The 23,031-nt window shown below is 38.5% G+C and overlaps 1 protein-coding gene across 3 annotated transcripts; it reads right to left on the bottom strand.

Annotated features, from left to right (window-relative positions):
• Positions 1–1,424: 1,424 nt before the first annotated feature.
• KBTBD2 (kelch repeat and BTB domain containing 2) lies at positions 1,425–22,123 on the bottom strand. Of its 3 annotated transcripts, none has more exons than XM_025291205.2 (5): positions 22,100–22,123; positions 15,708–15,785; positions 11,923–12,433; positions 6,797–6,962; positions 1,425–4,122 (listed from the first exon to the last, which is right to left on the bottom strand). In XM_025291205.2, the coding sequence occupies exons 3-5, from the start codon at positions 12,090–12,092 to the stop codon at positions 2,587–2,589; spliced, it is 1,872 nt and encodes a 623-aa protein (XP_025146990.1). In that variant the 5' UTR covers positions 12,093–12,433; positions 15,708–15,785; positions 22,100–22,123; the 3' UTR covers positions 1,425–2,586. The 3 variants fall into 3 exon arrangements, with proteins under 3 accessions (XP_025146990.1, XP_025146989.1, XP_025146992.1); XM_025291204.2 differs by lacking the exon at positions 22,100–22,123 and adding an exon at positions 21,547–21,744; XM_025291207.2 differs by lacking the exons at positions 15,708–15,785; positions 22,100–22,123 and adding an exon at positions 21,547–21,744.
• Between the last annotated feature and the right edge of the window lie 908 nt (positions 22,124–23,031).

The raw sequence follows: 23,031 nt of genomic DNA, 5'->3' as shown, positions 1-23,031 counted from the left end.
TCATGTTTCAAAGTAAAATGAGCAAAGTATCCTCTGGACTTAAAAAAAATTTGTTTCAGTGGAGTAACAGTGGCAAAAACTAGTCTTATATGAGTTTTGTGGTAAATTGTGAGCTGTGATTCCTCAAGAGACAAATCAGGCAAGGAATCAGGTTTATAAGTGGGAAAGAGGGAAAAGGTTGAGGAGGATTTTTATTTTAAAAAAGGTTTGGTCATGTTTAAAGAAATACAAGGACCCAATTAGAGAAACTGAAGTACTGGAGGAATGAGAAGGCTACATAAGAATCAGCTGGGGAGGCTTGCAAAGTTTAAGGTTTGGTTAGAGTTTAGGAATCTGTATTTAAGTTCCTGATGGGATTCTGATGCTCAAGACAATTTGGGAGCTGCTGCTGCTAAGTCACTTCAGTTGTGTCCAACTCTGAGCTAGTAGAATCATAGAGCAAACTCTGTAAGATCTTTCATGCTTTTATGCTTTCTAAACAGGAGAGGAAGAACCTATAGATGATGCAGGTCCAGACAAATTTGGTGATGGATAGTTCAGAAGTAATCTGCTAACAGACTTGGGGAAGGTGAAGATTTAAGGAAACTACAGGTTTCAGATTGTTTTGAAGAATGAAGGATAGGTTGCTAATGTTGAGGACTTAGTTGAGGATGATAATCACAAATTTATACTGTCACCAGTCTATACCATTATGCTATTTTCTGTGGCAGTTATCAGCTAACCCAATTGTATTTAGATAAGGCAGACAGAGCTGAACTCATCCAAGATTCAGAGCTTGCCACAAGTTATAAAAGTGATAGTAAGGCAAAGAAGTTTGGAGAACTGCCAAGAAATCTTTATTTTTCCTTCACTTTAGATGGATAATTTTGCAGGACACAGAATTCTATGTTGCTTTTACTCTAAACACTTTATAAATATTTTATTCCATTTTCTTGCCTGAAGAGAAGCTGGATGTAATAACTATAGGTATTTTTTTTCACCTGGCTTCTCTCAGGATTTTTCCTTTTTCTTTGATTTTCTATAATTTTGAAACAGACCTAATTTGGACTTCACTCAATAAGGGGTGGGCGGCAAAACATAATCAATGATATACTCTAGGAAGACCAGAATCAAATCTAGGTAATCTAGAATCAAACCTTTAAGGCCTAAACCAATGGGGTTCCAAAAGACTACTGCTTTGAAGACTGTCAGACTATGGTTTCCTTTGTCCCAAGTTTTTTCAAAAGTACCCAGAGATGATTCTAATAGGCAACTGCAGTTGAAATGCAGTCATTGATCTGTAATTTATGTTGCTACAGTAAGGCTCAAATTGGACAAATATACATATAATCTCAAACAAAATTCTGAAGAAATCACCTGTTAACAAACTAAGCTGACCCCATAAAACTACAATCACACCATTCCCATCACAAAAGAAAAACAGATTTTGAATATATACAATTTATTTAATAAATTAATGTCATTCAAAATACAGTGCCAGAACATTATGCAGTTGAACATGCTAGTAATGTTTGTCATGAAGCACCTGTGCTCATGTTAGATTGGCGGCGGCCCGCTACTGCTAGTGGTTCCTGGGATTAATGCCAGAGCAGCACTAGTTATCTGCTCTTCTGCACCGCTAGTGCAGAGAATTCCTGAACAGTTCACCTTTCTAATCCTACCCCCCACACACAACAGGTTAAAAAAACACACCCTGACAGCTAACAAGTATCTATACACAATCACTCTACAGTAATGCTTATTAAATTAAGATGTAATGACCTGGTTAACCCACTCTAAATCTTTAAGATGGAGAAATACAACAGCAGCAGGTAGTTATATGCATGAGCCAATGTTAATGTAATACAGAAAGTGGAGGCATTTACTGATTAAAGCTCCACACAGACCCGCACAATGAGGGACTAGCAATTCTTATTGCAAGCCCAGCAACTTAAGTCCACACCTGGTAAATGACCAGCTGATTGGAAGACCTGTATTCTAGATAGACAAGTATAAGTTAGTGAAGAGAGTACATGCACCTAATAGTATATAGTTAGACTGATCCTGCAGTCATACTTTCCCTGTGCAATACCATAAAATGGAAGATCTTCCTCAACTATAGGATTCAGACAACGTTTCTATGCCAACATGGACACTAGTGTTAAGTGCAGCTCAGTTAACTACACTGAAAAAAACTATATTCCAGGACTTCAAAACAGAAGCACGGGAATGAAATACATTTACCAAAATAACCTCAGCACAATTTGCGATATACCACACTAGGAACAGGAAACTACTTTAATAAGTGAACTTTTGGAACTGTACATACACAGGGCTAACAATGTTAGATAATCCAGATTGTTATGCTCTCATGATACACATAAAAGTTTCTCAATTATTGGATAATCTATTTCATATTATGGAAGCATATCTTTAAGATTCACTGATATATATTATACTGATGCAAATATTAAGTAGGGCATAAAAATAAAATTTATCAAAGATAGATTTTTTTTATGTACTCATATTCAGTCCTTTCATAGTCTCTCATTAAGCAAAGAAAATGACAAAGCAAACAGATGAAGCGTGCACTCCCTGGACTCCTGACTATACAGGCGGTAGTGCGACCATTTCTCCATCCATTTCAAACTCCTCTGTTCCATCCGGTGAAAAAAGGTAAGTTGGTGGTTTCCATGGAGATTCTTCAAGGCAGGATGGATACAGTTTCCCCACAGTGCATCGAAAATCTCTCCCTAGGTCCCAGAGTACACGTTCAGATATATGTTGCCGCAGAGACCACCGGTCAAGTTCCAGATCGTATTGGTAAGTGACGTATTTAGCTCTCTCATTTAAGTGGGTTTCTCGCATAAACACACACAGAGAATTTGAGATTACAACAGCTCTCACACAGGGATCCGAGTACCTCTTAGCAGGGATGTTGGCTGCCATTTTCCACTCATTTTTATTCACATCATAGACTTCCACAGTTACTGAAGACCCATCTACAGTGCCAGAGGGGAGTCTTATGCCAGAATTAGTAGCAATGTGCAACCCTCCGATATAGAAAATTTTATCACCAAAAGCTGCAGCTGAAGCAAAAGATCTGCTCGTCTGTCTCATGGCCATTTCTACCCATGAATCAGACCTTGGAAAATAACAATACATGAGGTTCAGGGTCATCACATAAATGCAGTCATGAACTACAACTGCTGCACTCCACTGCCAAGCACAAGGCAAAGGGCTTACCATTGTCCATTCATCCTTCTCAGTGTCGTATCTTTCTACAGTCCTCCGATTAAGTTCTCCACCCACACTATCTCCTCCGATTGCATAGATATAGCCTTCACAGCAAACCAAAGATGGCTTTACACGGACAAAAAGCATTGGGGTCTTTGGAAACCAGGTATTTTGCTGTGCATCAAACCAATAAAAGCAATTCACAGTTCTAAAGGCAGTCTGAAGTTTGCTTGTTTTACTGTGATTTGTTTTTGTGTTTTTCAGAGGAACTTGACCACCTGCTATATAGATGTCATTATCAGGTGTTACAACGGTCCCAACCTTATGTAAATCAGCTGGTGGGCTGCATAGCTTGTAAACTTTTTCTGCTTGGGGGCTGTAACAGACTGAAGAGTAAAGACTACAAGGATTTTCTGAAGATGCTTCAATGAAAATCATCATCTCCTCTTTAGTCATTCCAAGTCTTGGTTTGAAAAACTTGGGCATGGACTTATACAGACCTTGAACAACTACTGACTTATCATTGGGTGGCAGACCTTGAAACCAAGCTCTCTGTGTTACTTCTGAAAGTGCATCAATTCTGATTTGGCTAAGAACTGAAGACAAATACTGCGATCGTGATTCTGTGTTGTACTCCAGCCACAGCATAGCAGCTTCACGAACTGTCTCCTCCTTTTCTACGTTTAAATTGTCACTACTGAGAATGTCTATCAGTAGATCATGTGACAGCTGCATGAAAGCTTCCTGATGATACACAGCCGTGAACTTGTGCTCCACCATCCTTTTAGCACTTTGTTTTAATTCCTCACAGCTGAACAGATCAGCAAAACTCAACAATCGCACACAATTCTCTGCATTTATTTTTTTAATTAAATATTCTCGACAACGTTGTAACACATCTTCTACCTAAAAATGGGGGAAAAACAAGGCTGATAAAGGCAAGCCAGACATTTGCACTTTGTAACACACAAGTATATTAATCAAATCCTTATCCTGTAGTTTTATTTTTAGGTACACTTGTGGGCTAAGAGATAGTGTCTTCCCGTAATAAAAAACTAGAAGACTGTGCAGGGGCTTTCCTGGTGGCTCAGATGGTAAAGAATTCGTCTGCAATGCGGGAGATCTGGGTTCGAACTCTTGGTTGGAGAAGGGAATGGCTACCCACTCCAGTATTCTGGCCTGGAGAATTCCATGGACAGTGGAGCCTGGCAGGCTACAGTTCATGAGGTCACAAAGAGTCAGATATGACTGAGCAACTTTCACAATGTATTGTTTTGCATTTTTCTTCCTGTCTAGTGGCCTACTTAACTGCCCTATTTAGGAGTCAGTAGTATAACATCAGATAGGCTCTTGGGGACTTCCCCAATGTTTAAGACCCTGAGCTTCCACTGCAGGGGGTGTGGGTTCGATCCCTGGTCAGGGAACTAAAATCCCATATCCCATATGCTGCACAAAAACAAGACCCCCCAATAAACGACTTTTAAAAACCTAAACAGCCTAAAGGTAAGGAAATTCATGCATAAGTTAAATACTTTTAGGCTTTAAAAAATATGTAACTGAGAAAACCAAGTAAGAACAATATAAATCAGTACAGGAAATGATTATTGTTGAGAAGCGAGAATCTGGTTTTGTCAACGTGTATAAGATATTCATAAAAAAGCAGAAATACACAATGCCTAACAATAGTTATTTGCCTTTCTTACCTAGAGCACTAGGATAACCAATCAAAACAGTGCAGTTATAAATAATCTACATTTAACAACCCATCTTAGCCACTCAAAGTTTCCTAGATTTTTCTCAAGACAAAACAGATCTCAGTTGAGTTACAAGTGCTACCTACTATATTTATTCCAGATCACAGTGATTAACTAGAAACAGTTTGTGATAAGAAGTCAGGTTGTTTGGATTCAAAACTTGGATAGGCCAGTCAACACTTGTATAATATCAGACAAGTAGCTTTCTTCTCTAAGCCTCAGCTTTCTCCTGCATAAAATGAGGAAATCCTTTAAGTGATTATTTTAGGATTAAATGAGAACTGATATATAGCATCAGTACAGTATCTGGCATATAAAAACATTTCATGCAGTAAATAGTGAAAGCCATGTTGGCAGTCATAAAATACCCCATCCCAGACTTGCCAGGGCAACCTTAGTCCTGGAGGCAGAGTCTGGGTTTGCATTTGGGTAAGCATAAGCCTAAGGGTTTTATTAACATGATTTAAAAAAAAGGAAAGCTGTCACTATTTACAGTAAGTGTTCTGAAACCCAAATTTCTTAAAATTTCTCAATTATTTTGCAATTCTAAAAATACCTGCTTTTAGTGCCTGGCTTTTAAAAAAAGTAATGAAATCATTTAAATTAAAAGATTAAATAAATAATATAATAATAATAATAAAAAATAAATTAAATCATTACAGTAGGCATTTCTCCCTTTTAGGTTTGGATTCAGGATATCAATGTCTTCTATTGTAAAGCACCAGGAAGCTACCATGGGCTTCAGTTTGCCCAGAATTACAGGTACACAAGGACACTGCACAATTGGGGGGCAGGGAGAAGAGTACAAACTAAAAAGGAGGAAAGCTACTTAAACTGCTGCTCAACCAATGTCACTGATGTTTATTCAGCATGCATTTATCCAGTACCCATTAGGTATCATGAACTATGCTACCGAAATTTAACCTTCAGTTTGATGATTCTTCCTTTGGAGAAACTTATTTCTGAAAGTACAAAGAATTATTCCAAATAGGAAAAGAAATGAGAAAAATGTATTTATTTATTTAGCCACACCATACAGCATGTGGGATCTTAGTTTCCCGGCCAGGGATCAAACCTATGTTCCCTGCAGTGGAAGTGTGAATTCTTAACCAATGGACCACCACAAGTCCTGGAAAATATTTTTATATGCCTCTTAAAATTTAAAAGAAACGTTGAAGGGTGGAAGTCCCTGTTGGTCCAGTGGTTAAGACTGCTTCCACTGCAAGAAGCACGGGTTCCAACCCCGGTTCAGTAACTAAGATTCCACAAGCCACATGGCATGGCCAAAAATAAATAAAAATGTTGAAGGGGAAACAAAGAGTGAGAGAGTGAAATAAGTTTATCATATGTAAATATATCGTCACTTTTTCTTTCAGTTTAATTCTTAATAGCTCAGTGTGTTCTCATATTACAAATATTTGTTTGATAACTTCTGTTAAGAATCTTGACATTTTCCATGAAAAGTAATACCATCAAAAATTAGCATATCTAAGCTTTTAGCCAAAACACCAAAGCATTTAAATTTAGTAACACTGTTAAAAGCTTTTTTACTTAAGATCTAAATTCTGTGGTATACTAGGCAGAATATGAAACTAATATGAAATTTTCACTTATCTTTTCAGTAAGGTTCCCACCATAAAACTAAGTTTACTAGATGATCAAATTCTATTGTTTTCCTTTTACACATTTTAAAAAGAGAAGAAAAACTTTACATTCTAAAATCTGCAATAAAATTACATAGCTATAATACATCACTGATGAAACAATGTTTCTTAAGAAAAATAAACCACAGTTAACACATACAACTGAGAGAAAAAACTGCTTACCTGCAGGAAGCAAGCTGTCTCATAAAGCTGTTCTACAGTGCTGTCACTTATTGCCAGGTTACCCGTGTATGTATAGGTTATTATTATCTGTAAGGTGGCTGAGTCCACATTCCTCAGATGTATGTGTGTCTGTTTGCTTTCACTTAGTCCACTCATGAACATGGCCCTACAGGAAGGGTGGGAGGGGGAGACAAAAGTAGAGCTAAAAAGAACACCAAAACTAGACCACATAGAATTTTATTTAGGGTATTTGCTGATGGACAACTTACAGGGAAGAACTTTTGAGGGAGGCAACAGAAAAGTATAATCCAGTGCCAAAGCTATACCAAACTATTTCACTATGCCATTCTGAATGATAGTATCAAAATTAATTCACTCCTTATATTCACACAATGGAATTTAGCAATAAAAGAAACTCTTTAATACGTACACAGACAAACCTTAAAATTATTATGGTCAGTGAAAGGCAGATACAAAAGACCACATGCTATATGATTCCATTTATATGAAATATCCCCCAAAGCAAATATACAGAGGCTGAAGGGAGATTAGTAGCTACCTCGGGCCATGGGTAAGAAAGGTGAGTGATTGAGACTATAAGTGAGCATAAAGTGATGGAAATATTTCAAATTAGATTGTAGAGATGGTTGTATAGCTCTTTAAATATACTTAAATACTTAATTGTATGTAAATTAGCTTTCAACAAAGCTGTTAAAATTTCAATTTATTCAAATGATTTCCTAAAAATATAGAGGAGTTTCCTAAAAATTTTTTACATGCAGGAAAATATGCTGTAAAGGCAATTATGTTATGAATACACACTAAATGTCCACATATAGGGGAGAGATAAAAAAAATGCAAAGAGTATTATGACTGTACGCATAGAAAAGCCTACAGCGATCCAAAGTGCGGTGTCACAACAACTAGCCTGGGCACCTCAAGGACAAGATTAGAAACGCTTGAAAGTGGATGAAGCAGTGAGTCAGGGGAGAGTATAAGTGCTTTTTTGGGGGGAGATTGCTGAATGTAAGAGGTTCAGGCATTTAGATCACAGAAGGCTTGTAAAATGAGACCCAAGAGGGAATTCCCTGGCAGTTCAGTGGTTAGGACCCAGTGCTTTCACTGCCTGGGCCTGGGTTCAATCCTGCATCGGGGTAAGATCTGCAAGCCCAACAGCAGAGCCAAAACTTTTTACTGAACTTCCTTGTACATAATGAAGAATGCTGAAGGGTTCTGAGCATGGATTCACTAGCATAATAAAACATATTCTAGAATGAATACTCCGTACTGACAGACCTCAAGTGCCAAAGGCTGGAGGCCAGAAAACTGCTTTTTAGGCCACTGCAATAATCTATGTTAGAAGTAAGAACCACCCGACTGAGCATGGCAGAAATGGATACAAAAGCTTTTACAAAAAAACCCCAACAAGATCAGGTGATTTTCTGAACACTAGCAATAAGAATAGGAAGTAGGTTGTTGTTTTTTAGTTGCTAAGTTGTGTCTGACTCTTTGCAACCCTGTGGACTGCACATGCCAGGCCTCTCTGTCCTCAACTATCAGAATTTGCTCCAATTCATGTTCATTGAGTGGGTGACGCTATCTAACCATCTTGTTCTTTGCTGCTCCTTTCTTAGATAGGAAAAGAATCAAAGCTAGCTCTTTATTTTCAAGTAAATGCCTGAAAAAAAAATACTGTTAACCATTGAGAGGAAAATTTTAAGATGGAGGAAAAAAGGTGAGTTAAATTTCAGATATGTTTAATTGAAGGTGTGGGCATCTGAGTCAAATAGAAATAATACATAACCAATTAAGTATTTAATATTACTGAAACTATGAAGAAGGTCAGGCATTAATGCAATAGACTGTGAATTATCTACAAAATGTCATGTGTTAAAGCCAAGTAAGTTACATGAGAGAGACTAAAAAACTAAAAGAAAAACCCACCCAGATTCCCAATGACCAACCTGAGGTAGAGTTCTATTAGAAGAAAAAGTAAGAATGACAAAAGGTTGAGAAACATTCATCAGAGAAATAAGAACAAGCCAGTCAGGATAATGCTACTCTGGGCAAGAGAAGCAGGGTGACAAAAACTAGAGCGTCAAGGGTAACAAACGTTAGCAAAAGCAATTAGGAAAGCACTGGCGATTTCTGGTGTAGCTCACAAAGAGCAGTAAGAACAGCAACTAACTTAAAGCAGTTAGGGAATGGAAAAGTGGCAAAAACATCAATCAGGGTGTTTGAAAACTGCCTCCCAAAGAATACAGAATGGCCATAAACCTAATCAAAATAAAAGAGAACAGGAATTATTCTTGAAAAGTATCCAAGATTTAACAAGAAAACTTTAATAAAAACACCTAAGACAGCTGGTGTCACTTGTTTCACAAGTCTCTTCTCTCCCATGGGAGATAACCAAAAGCAACCTGAAAAATTACAAGAGATCTGAGTAAAAATGGAAGATTTAGGGGTCATGTGCTTTTTCTCTGTTCCAGTAGAAGGTAGTTAACTTTGGAAGAGGAAGTAGGGCAAGAGAACAGCTGACTATACAGATGACACTGAGACAAGTTATTCCAGGCTATAGTTTAAGACACCAGAATAATGGACTTCTGTGAAGGAGTTACGCTTCCCGAAGACGGAAGACACTAGGGGAAGCTTAGCCAACTTGATCATAAAAATCTGAAACAGGCTTTTCAAAGAAAGAATAAATGCTGAATTGCATATTATAGCAGGCTGAATTACCATGGTGAGAGAGGTGCTGAGTAATTCTCAAGTAATCCCTTTCACTTGGGTTCTACTGTATATGTTACTAAGAAGTAGAAACTATTACTTCAGAGGTTCTTGGGATTTTAGAGGGTTTTTTTGATTCTTGGTGGAATGGTACTGGTAAACTGCAAAAGAATGTACCTAGTTCAAAAGACAAAATTTCTCACAGTAAATTTCTAATGGTTAAATTGATGGCAACATATGTAAGGATACTGAAATCTACAAAGTTGAAAACAGAATCCAGTTGAAGAAACCTGGGAAAAGATCAAGTTATTATTATAGGATATATAATAATTATCTATCCAATCCAGAGAAAAGATATACATAGGAGGAAAAATTAATATACATGTTTGGTCTTGTGGATTATGAAACTGGCCCAGACACAGTATTGTAAAGATGGATGGATTTAATCCCAAACACAGGCAGAACTATTCTTTCTACTGTTACTTCAAATCCCTATTATCTGATTTGCTTTAGGGAGAATATATTCTTTTAGAACACCAAAGCTAAAGAAGGGAACTAACTAGTGAAAGTAACAGCAGCCTTAAACAGATTGTGTTGCTTTTAAAATTGTGATACTAATGAAATATTTAAACTTTTTATTTCGTCTTCCAGGAAGCCAATTCCAACCCAATTAGTTAAAAGATAAAAGAATAACCTCATGGCTAGAGAATTTAGAGAACAGCGTGTTATCTATACAATAAAAAATAAAGTTAACAAGGGAGAAAAAAAGCTAAGACACCTAACCCGTAATCGCATGTGTTACCTTCCTGATAAAGATGACAAGCAAATAGAATTTCTGCATAGGTTTAAAAGTTAAACAAGACAACTACTAGGGTAATAAACACAAAAGATTCTATGATTACAAATACCAATCTGGAAATCCACAAGTCATAAAGCTTTCCAATAAAGAATAATCAATTCAAATCAACAGCCATTAAAAAGGGAGAACTAATGGACCTAGGTTTGACTGAATCTGTAACTCTGAATTCCTGTCACTATCTACTAAGCCAACGGAGATGAAAAAACAAAAACAATCCTGACAATCACAATCATCTGGGAAGCTCTTAAAATATACAAATCCTCAAACTCTAAATTGGACCCACTGAGTTAGACCCAGAAGAATCGTAACTTCTGGGTTTGAAATCCAAGAATCTCTATCTGTAGAAACACGAGAGGATTCTAAGGATCCTTTCTGGGTCCATTAGGTTTTCTAGAATCACTGTTTGCAAATATGCTAAGTTTTCTAAGATAAAAATAGCTTTAATGTCTGAAACTATGAAATATCCACAGTTAAACCTGAAAAAACGGCAGGAAGAGCAAAGCAACTGACAAGGTAATCTGGGCCTAAGCTTCTATTTATAATCATCATGAGATGTGTTATACTGGGGAATATGAAGTTTCTACACCTTCCTCTATGTTAGCCTTGAAAAGTTAAGATTATACCTGTCCTGTCCATAGCTGCCACTAAAAAGCAGCATGAAGTAAGTTTCATTGATGATAGCCACTTAAGCCAGCTAAGATTTGCTGTACGAATATACCAGTCCACATTTAATTCAACTTTATTCACTCTGTCCCCTTCAAATATTAAGTAAAAATTCAACCTAAGGGCAGTGACCAAACAGGAATTTCTATGCCTTAATTCTATTCCTCCCATGAAATACCTAACAAAGGAAGACCTACCTTAAAAAGATTAAAAATTGTAAAAGGTCATAAAAATGTAACGTTTTATTTATAATTAGCAAACAATTAAATCAACTTCTAAATTCTGAGGCACAGAGAACAACATTATCAGTTATTAACTATTTCAATCTGGGAAGGAGTCTGGTAAGGCTAAAAAGGTATCACAAATGATAAAAGTAACCAACAGTGAGCAAAAAATTCATTTTTTCAAAGGAAATAAAAGTTCTTAACACATCTAAACACTACCAATTATCTTCTAGAAGTTATTATCAAGTATACGGTAACTCTTAAATTCATAAACAAAGACCATTTTCTAAATTTAACATTTTAAAATCTTATGAGTAAGTGAAAATTACACCATTCATTTTCCTTTCTCTTTCAATGAAAAAAACAGTACTGTATTCTGAACCTTTTTGCTTCCACATCATTAAACTTAACCTTAATTCCAAATTTCTTGTATTGAATCTTTGTAAAACCTTCCCTTGCCTGTCCCTTATTTACATACACAAGGAGGTGACTGGCAAGCACTTTATCACCCAAATAGAAAATTTAGGACAAAAAAACATTAAGACATCTAATTTTTTAAATTTTAAATAGTGTTTAAAATAATTATATCAAAAGATTAAAACAAGCTAACATTCTGCACTTGAAATTACAAACTAACCAAGATTAAAAGTACTTACCTAAAATAAGAGCTGCATGTTGCAAGAACCATCTTATGACAAGGGAATTCAGTGCCCTCAACAATTAACACTATGTCAGTAAACAACTGCTGTTCATAAAACAATTTTAACTGCTCCAACAAGGACACAGCATATTCAGTATTGATCTGCTTCTCCTCTTGAGTGGACATGACTGTATTCCATTAATATCTCCAGGAACAGATTAGAATAAAGTCAGTCTTACTGATGGAAGGTCAAGTGAATGCTTCAGAAATAAAGAAAGGAGAAACTCTGCTTGCTGTTATCTGCAGCATTCAGAACCAAGACTGACACACTCACTAATGAATAGTATCTTGCTATAGGCTTAGAATTACTACTAGGTCATCCTGTGTTAATTAGGTTCTTCAGAGTTTTTCAACACAGTCTGCACACATCTTGCTCAGATTTGCAACTGCTGTTCATCTCAAAAGAGAGTAACACACGAGGTAGATTTTGTGGCAACATCCTATGTTTGGTGGATCCTCTGGAGTAACTAAAAAAAAAAAAAAATACATCAGTCAGAGTATCTAGGCCAGTACATTTTTAGAATACCATGTTTAAACAAACTTACATATGAATTACATTTTTTTGAAGTTCAACTTTAGACATTACCATAAAAATAAAACATGAGAAAAAGAATACTTTAAAAGTTTATTACATTTGTAGTTTTAAGTTATCTTTTTGACCTCTATAAAAAATTTAAACATTTCAGAAAGTAAAGAACACATCAATACGCATACATTTATAAAGTTCTTTAAAAACAAAAACATACTGTATGACAAAATACAGAAATGTATTACTACATGAAGACTTCATATACAAATATGAATGTTCTCAAAATGTGTAAATTTAAAATTTTCAGAAGATTCAAGTCCAATTTTTAGACAATTCATCTGGAAGAATTCCCCAAAATTGCCAAGATATCTGCGTGAAAGGGAGGTTAAGTTCTTCCTCATGACTTATCAAATATTAAAATATATTAACAGTTCTATAATAAAGGCAAGTAAATAAAAGTAAGTAAATATAATACACTCAAGTTAAAAGAAAAGGTATTAGATATGATAAAGAAGTCTTCAAATTAGAAGACTGGGTTATTCCAACAAATAACACTGGACACCCCAGGAGGAAAAAACAAAATCCAATACCATTCATCAAAGAAATTCCAGCTGCATTAAAGTTTAATTTTAAAATATTATTTGGAAATAAGTATTTATAACGTATGGCAGGAGAAGGCAATGGCACCCCACTCCAGTACTCTTGCCTGGAAAATCCCATGGACGGAGGAGCCTGGTAGGCTGTAGTGCATGGGGTCGTGAAGAGTTGGACACGACTGAGCGACTTCACTTTCACTTTTCCCTTTCATGCCTTGGAGAAGGAAATGGCAACCCACTCCAGTGTTCTTGCCTGGAGAATCCCAGGGACAGGGGAGCCTGCTGGGCTGCCGTCTATGGGGTCTCACAGAGTCGGATACGACTGAAGCGACTTAGCAGCAGCAACAGCAACAAATGAATTACAACAACAGCAAATGAATTACAAATAAGGAAAAAGAATGTATAATATAGAGTACTAATAATAGTTGGAAAAAAAAAAAAAAAACTATCACCTGTTTCCTAATTAGATGACTCTTAGTTCCATAATCAGAAAGTCAAGTGCTGTTGACATGAAAACTATTTGACCATCATTTGGAACTACTACTACTTTTTCTCACAAAAATATCATCCATCTCTCAAAGAGGTCACACTGTACTTCGGGCCAAGCTATACTATTACATAAACTGCTAACCTGATGTAGACTGTCACATTTCCAGCCAAGTCAAGTATAAGGAAGTAACTAAAACAGGTGCAAAGCCAGAGACTTTGGGTCATTTAAGGTAATGACTTTGCTCTTCCAGATCTGAAAGTTACCCTATAAATCTAAGTTTATTGCATAACCTCTAAGGCTAATAATACCTAAAATCACTGGCTATTTTCATATATTAATAATGCAGCAAGGCCCAGTGTTAGTGAGGGTGTTAGAAATGTGCATTTTTACACAGGAGTGTAAGTTGATACATACCTCCAAGCCCTTAATCAAAACTCTTAGAGCCAGCTATGTTCTGGAATTTAGGATTTCTCAAATCTTATAAAAGTAATGTGGTACATATATCATGTACTACAAGCAGTCTAGGACAGAACTCCGTAACTGAACATCCTATTTTCACTAAGGGAAATATGAATAGTATGAAAAATAATACTATATAGAGTCTCATTACTTCAGATCAACTTTTACAAAACCAAATTTTTTAAAACTTGATTTTAAGAGCTTTTTGAATTTCAGAATTGCAAAGGAAGTATTGCAGAAGACGTAATATTTGGCACTGTAAATGCTTACTATCTCAATCTTTCAATTCTGCCTCTAAAAATTTATCTGACAGAAATGTATATATTGATAGGCTAAAATTCCTAACCCCAGCTGCAGGACCCCAAATTGTCCCCATCCATGTTTAAACCAGGTGACAGGAGCTGCTGGCCAAAGCCAGGATGGATTTAGATGACACTCTACACTCCAGAATTCCTTGCAGGGTAGCTGTACAGGTTCACTCTGGTTATTTTTCTAAGACTTCATACTCTCTGAACCTGATTTTTTTGCAGTTCCTTTTTCGAGCCCCATTTATGTATGTCTCCATTTTATTAGATTTGATTTCTTTTTATCATATTCATGATACTGTATTAAAACAATACTACTCTGCTTTTATGGAGAAGGCAATGGCACCCCACTCCAGTACTCTTGCCTGGAAAATCCCATGGACAGAGGAGCCTGGTAGGCTGCAGTCCATGGGGTCGTTAAGAGTCAGACAGGACTGAGCGACTTCACTTTCACTTTTCACTTTCCTGCATTGGAGAAGGAAATGGCAACCCACTCCAGTGTTCTTGCCTGGAGAATCCCAGGGACAGGGAAGCCTGTTGGGCTGCCATCTATGGGGTCGTACAGAGTCGGACACAACTGAAGTGACTTAGCAGCAGCAGCAGTCTGCTTTTAGAAAATTACACGGTGAGCCAACTTTATACAATCTTATTGTCACTGCTTTATACACCCCCTATTTCCACCCCTCCCTTTGAAATCTAGGGTACATTGTCTTCCTAACAATTTTTATTTAAGATATCTCAACATTAAAATAGGCAGCAAAAGTCATTCAGACATCATATAAATTTAATAATTCACCCAGATCAGTATCTAGTACAATTCAAAATAAAATTAAGTGTTGCTTTTCTGGGAACGTAAGAGTTTAAAATGTATTAACTGAAAATGTAAAAAATGGCAAAGTTTAAGATGGTCAACCAATAACCTTCAAAAGGCCCTTAAAATCAATATACTACATGCTCTGAAACATTTCACAAAGTCTGAATTATACTACTTAATAACCAAAGATTGGACACATTTACAAATTTCCCCTTAATTCCCAGGTATCAATGAAACTGTTTACTTAATTTTCGATCATAAATTAATGGCTACTTAAATTTAACTCCACAAATGTTTTTTGAGTATTTACTAAGTGCTGGTCATTGTACTCTAAGTACTCAGACTGAGAGTTGCCAACCATGAGCGCTCCAAGACACCAAGGGCATTTACTCTTATTACAGCCAAAACATGTCTATCATTTAAAAAGAGTGTCTTTATTCTAGACAAACTCAAATCTACAGGCAGGCAAAAGAATAAAATCTAGCTGTCATGATCTTTCATTTCTAAACTTTTGATAGAGAAGTAATACAAGAAATTTTATTCTTTACCGTAAGAACAACTGTAGCACAAGAGAAATGAGCAAAGGAGGCAGCTGGGATTTGTCCCAATGTCAACAGTGGTTCACACTGCAGAGGAAAGAAACATTTATTGAAGACTCATTTAAACCTTCTACATTTTGTTAACATATGCAATGATTATTTAATTAAAAAACTCAAACTTTCAAAGGTATACCACTCTCTTTTCTCATCATAAAAACAAAATATTTTAGGATTTGTAAGCACAGTCTTTGTCCCAAATGCTACAGCTGTTGCAGTCTGAAAACAGCGCAAGTCAACATATGAAGGAACGGACATGATTGTTTCAACAAAATATTCTCTACAAAAACGGACTACAGGCTAAATGTACCAATCTCTGTTTTAGGCTGCTTCTTGATCAAATATTAAGAATTTTTTTAAAAGGTGGTAACAAAAATACACACTTCAAGATATTTTTCCCAGAAGAATGTTTCCCCTTCAACCCATAAAAACAAGGAAAAAGCACAAACCTTAAACACTTGAAAGTTGAGTTAAATATAATTCTTAATCTAACCTGTCTATATTCCACCTTTCAACTGAAATATTTTAACATCTCTTACCTAGTCACACAACCACTTTCCCTATTTACTACGGGCTCAGTCAACTTTTGAAACACTTTTAAAAAATCCAGTGTGAGTATCCTTTATTTAGTTTAGAAAAAAAGGGCTTTTCTAAAGATAATCTGCTGAAAGAAACCCACAATGAAGGAAAAAAAACTATTTTAGAGTCAAAAACACTTGAATTTCTTTCTTTTTTAAAATCAACTACATCATTTCTGGAAAAGGAAATGGCAACCCACTCCAGTATTCTTGCCTGGAGAATCCCATGGACAGAGGAGTCTGGCAGGTTATAGTACCAAAGGTAGCAAAGAGTTGGACACGACTGAAGGGACTTAGTAGGCACAACTTATTTATATATATTTGAAAAACAGAAGATGTGTACAAAACAATTGTGTGTAAAGACATTCAATGAACACGTGGATTCAGCAGATGAACTGATGGCCAAAGACTAGGAAACCACTATTGCCACATTTCCAGGTATCAGGTACCTTAAGATGAATAGAAAGGTCCTATAATTTAAAGGTAGTTGTCAGGACATATTTCACAGTGAGAAAAGCCAACTAGAAAAAGCATTAAATGGGAGTCATACAAACACAGTGTAATTTGTGTAATTCAGAATCTAACAAAGTAAAATGTACTCTGGCATTAAAAGTATGCATATTCTTACTTCTTTTTCTAAGTTCTTGGTTATATTCAGTATTTTTGATTTATCTATTTGATACCAGTGGATAATAGCAATGAATAAGGTTAGAATGCTATATACAGGATGATATCCTTTCTTCTTCTTTTTACCAACTTTCTGCAAGTTAAGTAGAGAACAAAGACCAACTTATGTTTTAATCTAAAAGCTTCCTATAAGAGTAGAATTGCAACTGAGAGAAAAAAAGCAAAAACTTGGATTCTAACATTTTCTCTAGGCTACCCAAGTCTCCAAGGTTCTACTGAGTGAATTTTTGCCACACAAGAGTTTCAGAGCATTGTTATTAAATGGTCATCAGGATTAAATGAGTCAACAATCCACAGCAATACACACAATTCTACTTAAAAATCTGAAATACCTCTTACAGAAAGTTGTTTCAATACTTGTTTTCCTCCCTTTAATCAATGTGACTATAAATTTTGTAGGGGAAGCAAATACATCTAACTTCACTTTGAAATCTAGTTTTCATTCCCACAAGTGTGTCATTTATAGTACCTTTCCACAGAATAGCTACAGAAACATAAACAGATACAAAAGAAGTTTTCCAGTGTTATACAGACAAGATCTGGAGGATAAAGAATAAAGGATTGAATAACTACTGAATGTGAAAATGAGACTGATCAGCAATTAACCAAGCTGTACATGTGAAACCAGGAAGGATAAAAAGATAGGGTCGTTGTTCAGTCTCTAGGTTGTGTCCTCCTCTTTTGAGACCCTATAGATTGTAGCCTGCCAGGCTCTTGTCCATGGGATTTCCCGGGCAAGAATACTGGACTGAGCTGCCACTTCCTTTTCCAGGTGAAACAGAGGAGGAGGTTGCAAACAATGACTGCACAAAAACTACACAGTAATGATGAAACAGTGATAAAGAGAAAGAGCGGTGGACTACAGGTCACCGCCTGTATGTAGCACTTTCAAGTTGTGTATTATTAACTTAGGTGATGCTCTAACTTCCAGTGCTACAAATGTCAATATAGAAGACCTAAACTTGTTAGAAAAAATCCAAGGCTATTCTAATGTCAAGTATTGCCAAAAAATTAGAGCATGGACTGTGGAGCCAATTACTTGGGTTGAAATCCCAACTCTGCAACTTCCTAGTTGTGTGACCTTTCGTAAGTTATTTCCTTTTTGTGCTGTAGTATGCTCATCTGTAAAATGCGGAATAAAAATAGAATTCTTCTCAACTGGATTAAGGATTAAATGAGCTCTATGGAGAGTTTGGAGCAGTGCCTGACACACAGAAATACTACTCTGTGCAAAAAAGAATAATTTGTAATTATTTTACTTAACACACTCACTTACTGGTCAAGCTTTTTGTAGTACCTTCGCACCTTCTGAACCTTCATACCTACACAGGTCTGAGTCCCAATTACCAGGTTTCAACACTCACAGTTCTCTTTTTGCCTTGGTGAATAGCATTTTAGATAAGAGAAATTTACTCAAAGATTTTAGGGAGTATTTCTGATGGTACAAATCATGAAACAAACTAGTACAACAAAGACTAACCTTGAGAAGGCTGATGCCTGTGCAAAAAAACTAAGTGATAGCCAGGACAGCACCAGTCATAGAACAAGCCTTTCTTCATTTCAGTGAAAAGACAGGTTTCTCCTTCAGGGAGGACTATCTCTTGGTGCTAGAAGTAGTTTGCTTTCAAGTTATCAACATAACCCTGACAGTTGGGAATGTTTGGAAAACCACTTCATCTTCAGATTGATTGTCAACCATTACACAAACAGAATTTTCTGGAATTGTGACAAACATCAATTAAAAAACAAACACCCTGACTTTTGAAGAATGCATGAGTTTGAGAAATTTCAGTACAGCTTCCTCTACTCTGATCAAGTTCAGAACCTAGGTCTACTCCTTCTTGACCCCTTTTCCAACGAGTGTGAAAAGACTACCTGACTCCATCAAGTTAATTATGCTCAATATCCTAAGTATATTCAGGTCACAAGAATAGGCTTCTGTTCTACATTATGATCAGTAAGTTATTTCACTTTAAAAAAATTAAACAAGAACATAAAGGAAACACCATTTGTGATAGAATAATTATGACTTGTAGTATGCCCTTTTATTTTGGTTATCACTTTTCTTTTTTCCTCTCAGCTCTGCACAGACTTAAGAAAGCTGAAGAAATACAGACTAAAGTAAAACTGACCTTAACTTTTTCAATAGATTTCATTTTTCACCAAATCAGTGATTTTTTTCTATCACAATAACAAAACTATTTCCCAGATATTAAATATATTCATGAGGTCACTAAGGGCACACTCACTTACCATTATGGCTACTTAAGTTTCTCAGTTTCTTAAAAAAATAGAAGGGTAAACTGAGGAATACCTAGAATCCCCTATCAACCATGGAACCTATTTACAGGTTACCACTTGTCAGAAGTATGGGAGGGAGTAGAGCTGAGGAAAAAAAAAAAAAGGGAAGAATTGGGAAAGTATCTCTCATTAAATAATTACATTTTCTCCGAGTCTCCTACTATAATCCCTCCTTCCCACACAGAAGAATCTAAGTGCTGAAAAATCCTGGCAAGCGAACAGGGAGTAAGCTTCACATATTTAAAAAGTTACTTGAAAACAACCTATCATTTCTAATACCCTGAGTAATTTGAACATAACCTGCTCTACTCAAACTCTACAAAACTGAAAATGATTAAGACTAAGATATAATGAAGGACTTTGGTATTTTCATTCATATTTTTTATGACATCAGGACCAATCCTTTTTCCTGCTCTTAGAAATATGAGCAAGAAGAAAAACAACTCTAAGTAAATGAGTAAAATCTTTGGGAAAACCAAATAATCTTTTGCCTTTTAAGACTGCATTCTAATTTCTATAAATTTACCATTCACTTTAAACACATTCAGCGTTCAACGTTTGGATGTTATGAAATAGCTAATTATTTCCATTAACTAGGAGAAAGAAAATCTGTGGAGGAGTGTGGACTGAAGTACTGACACCTCCATTCTCAACCACCTCCTTAAGTGCCATGTGAATAACCAAAGCTAGCAGATTCTACGGTAATGCTTAGGAGAGCAAATAGGAGAGAAGAGTTACAGCACTTAAAACTCTTCCTACAAAGAGCTGTCTGTAGAGAAAAAAGAACCATGTAGAAAAGCATGAACTATAAACCAAGCTCAACAGGAATGCCATAGCCCTGGTACTGTTTACTGAGGACAACAACCTCTTGAGAATTTCAGGGCCCAATCTAAAGGGGCTTCAATAAGCACTAGACCAACAAAAGATCAAAGTAAAGAAGTAAACTTAATATTAGCAAAATTCCACATCATCAAGGCTAGAAAACAATTGGTTAGACTTTTCAATTTACTTTCGGTCAGAAAAAGTCCTTCTTAGGAAAAAAAAAAAAGGGAAAAAAATCCTAACCTAAGGTTAACTAAAGTAAGCCACTCACAATTTCGAGATTTGAAGTTCAAATGACTAAGGCAAAAATTCACACAACACAGCGGGAAGGAAAACCCACCAACCCACCCACCTTACTTTAAAAGAGAACCACTGTTAATTCCACTTTGTTGATTGGTGGTCTCAATAGAAAAGATAAAAAATAACTGTAGTCAGAGTACACTGCTGATAGGGTTGTCTCTAAATGCCTGAAAGCTAAGTGAGCCAGACGTACAGATTCATGTTATCAACAACACGTGACGTCCTGTACCCTACGTTTTTACAACACTGATACTTTAGCTAGATATTTCACACAAACATAAGCTTTCACGGGTAATTTTACATTTTCGATTCTTTTTCCATTTTCATTTTAACGGGGTCATCCGTAGCATCGGACAACTCTAGAGATTTATGAGTGGTATATTTATTCTCCCTTTGAGAGAGTAGAAAGTGAGCTTTGATTAATAAACCAGGGGGGATAAAAGAGCCGTTAACTCAAAATAACCGCTCCACATTGGGATATTCTACTCCACGGCTTCTTAATTCACAGGGAGAGAAAGATGGTCGAGTTCAAATAACTTAAAAGAGATTTCAGTCTAAAGTAAATACGTACACAATTTTCCGTTTCAAAGAGCAGCTTCTGCTTTCTTTTTAAAATCATCAGTAGACCCACAATGGGACCTCTGTTAATCTAGACATCTCTTGGTTACTTAAAAAGTACCGGACAAGGAAAAAACGCAGAGCTTGCCCTCCTTCTGCCTACAGTCTCGCGAACACGTCGCGAGTAGTCAAGGGAAACAGCTTGATTTTGGCTACGCGGGCTCCAGCCGGGGCCAGGGCGCCGCCCGGGAGACCCGCGGCCGGAAACGCCCCCGCGAGCGACTCGCTCAGCCGCCCCTTCCCCAAGCACCGGCCGGACGCCGGGCCGCAGCGGGGCCGCCGCCGGGTGTGGACAGAGGCGCCGGCCGCCCGCGCCCATCCCCCGCCCGCGGCAGAAACGTCTCCGGTTTGAAAGATGCCGCCGCAGCCGCCCCCTGCCCGCCGAGCCACAAAGGGCCGAACCCCCTCCAGCCGCGGCCCTCCTTCCCTAGCTCTCCACAGGTCGCCCCCGGGTCCCCCGCCCGGGGCTGGCGACGCCTGCTCACCCGAGTCCCTCAGTCCTGAGGGTTGCGATCCAGTGCGGCCGGCGGCGCCGAAGACGCTGGGCCCCAGGAGCGCGGCGGCGGGGGCGTGGCCCTCCCGCGGCGGCTAGGGCCGGGGTCTCGCCTCCGCCTCCCTAAGAGGAAGGCTGGCGCCGCCGCCTCCCCTTCCTTCCGGTTTCCCCTCGCGCCCTCCCTCGGCCGCTCAGTCCTGAGCGGAAAACTGCGTCCTCTTTGGGCGCCGCCGCACGCTCCTCTGGGCCCGACCACCGCCAGACTCCTCCCCCGGGAGCCGCACCGCCCGCCCTCGCCGCCTCGTCAGCCCCGGGGCCGCGAGACGCCTGGCTTGCCGCTCCCACCCCGCCCCTGCGGCGCGCTCTCGCCCTCTTGGCGGGCCCCTTTCGAAACCCGGGGACGCGCGGACAGCGGACCGCGGGCCAGCCTTCTCCAGGTTTCTTTTCCCGCCGCGCCCGCCTAAGCGCGCGCCTAGCAACACAAACGTCAGTTTCGCAGTTTCCCGGGTTCTTGGGACCACCCCCCCAACCCCGCCCGCCCTTACCCTCGCTTTCCCCGCCCTTTTCCTTTGCTAGATCCCACCGGAAAGCCAAAACAATTGGGTCCGCGCAGGCGCGTGGAGGAAGCGGAAAGAGCAGGAAGGGCGGGGAAGGCGCGAGGTGACGGGGAAACGCTTTTGAAGGGGTTTCCCTGGGAAGGTCAGCGGAGAGTCCGTGGAGGGCGCGTGCGCGGCGAAGGGGTCGCCCTCCAAGGAACGCGGGTGTGGGGCGCCAGGGGGTGCGGATAAGGGAGGCTTCAGGCCTAGCCTGGTGAAAAGAGAGCACGGAGAAAGTCAGTGCTGGGAAATGCGGACAGCCAAGCACCAAGTTCTATGCCTTGGACTGATTTTTTTTCCACCTCTCGAAATACAGAAATTTGCAGGCTGAGTCCGGGAGTGGGAACAAGGTGGACTAGACAACACCAGACCAGGGAAGAAAGAGACGTGCTGGGAGGCTGAGTGGGCTTTGTCTCCTCGGCCCCTTCTCTCCAAAACACGATCTCCACTTATCAGAGCACGTTCGGTTTTCCAGTACTCATCAAGAGAGACCATGTCCTGGTCTCAAGGCCAAGGGAAAACTCAAAGCAGCACCTGAAAGAGCTTGCAGTTCTGGGCGTGTGGAGGGAAACCGTTGGCGTGTGGAGGGAAGGCTCTTCAGCTAGTTTGTGCTGCAATGCCTCGGCTTCCAGCTCCCCTCAGTAACTCCAAAGGAGAGCCTTCAGCTGCACTAAGCGAGGCTTTTATAACACCCGTAGGCTGTGGCCCACTCTGGTGTGGTTAACTTGGTACGGCTTGCTAGCAAGCAGAAAGTCACAGATCTACTCTCTAGTTCGTTAGAAGTTATTCACAGATCACAAAACTCTCAGAAATGCCCACATAGACTTCACCTACCTGCATAACTTCCATTCTTGGCACAAGCCCAATCTGGAGAATGTACG

Source organism: Bubalus bubalis, chromosome 8, assembly GCF_019923935.1.
Source record: "Bubalus bubalis isolate 160015118507 breed Murrah chromosome 8, NDDB_SH_1, whole genome shotgun sequence".
NCBI lineage: Eukaryota > Metazoa > Chordata > Mammalia > Artiodactyla > Bovidae > Bubalus > Bubalus bubalis.
This window is presented reverse-complemented; position numbering and strand designations above follow the sequence as displayed.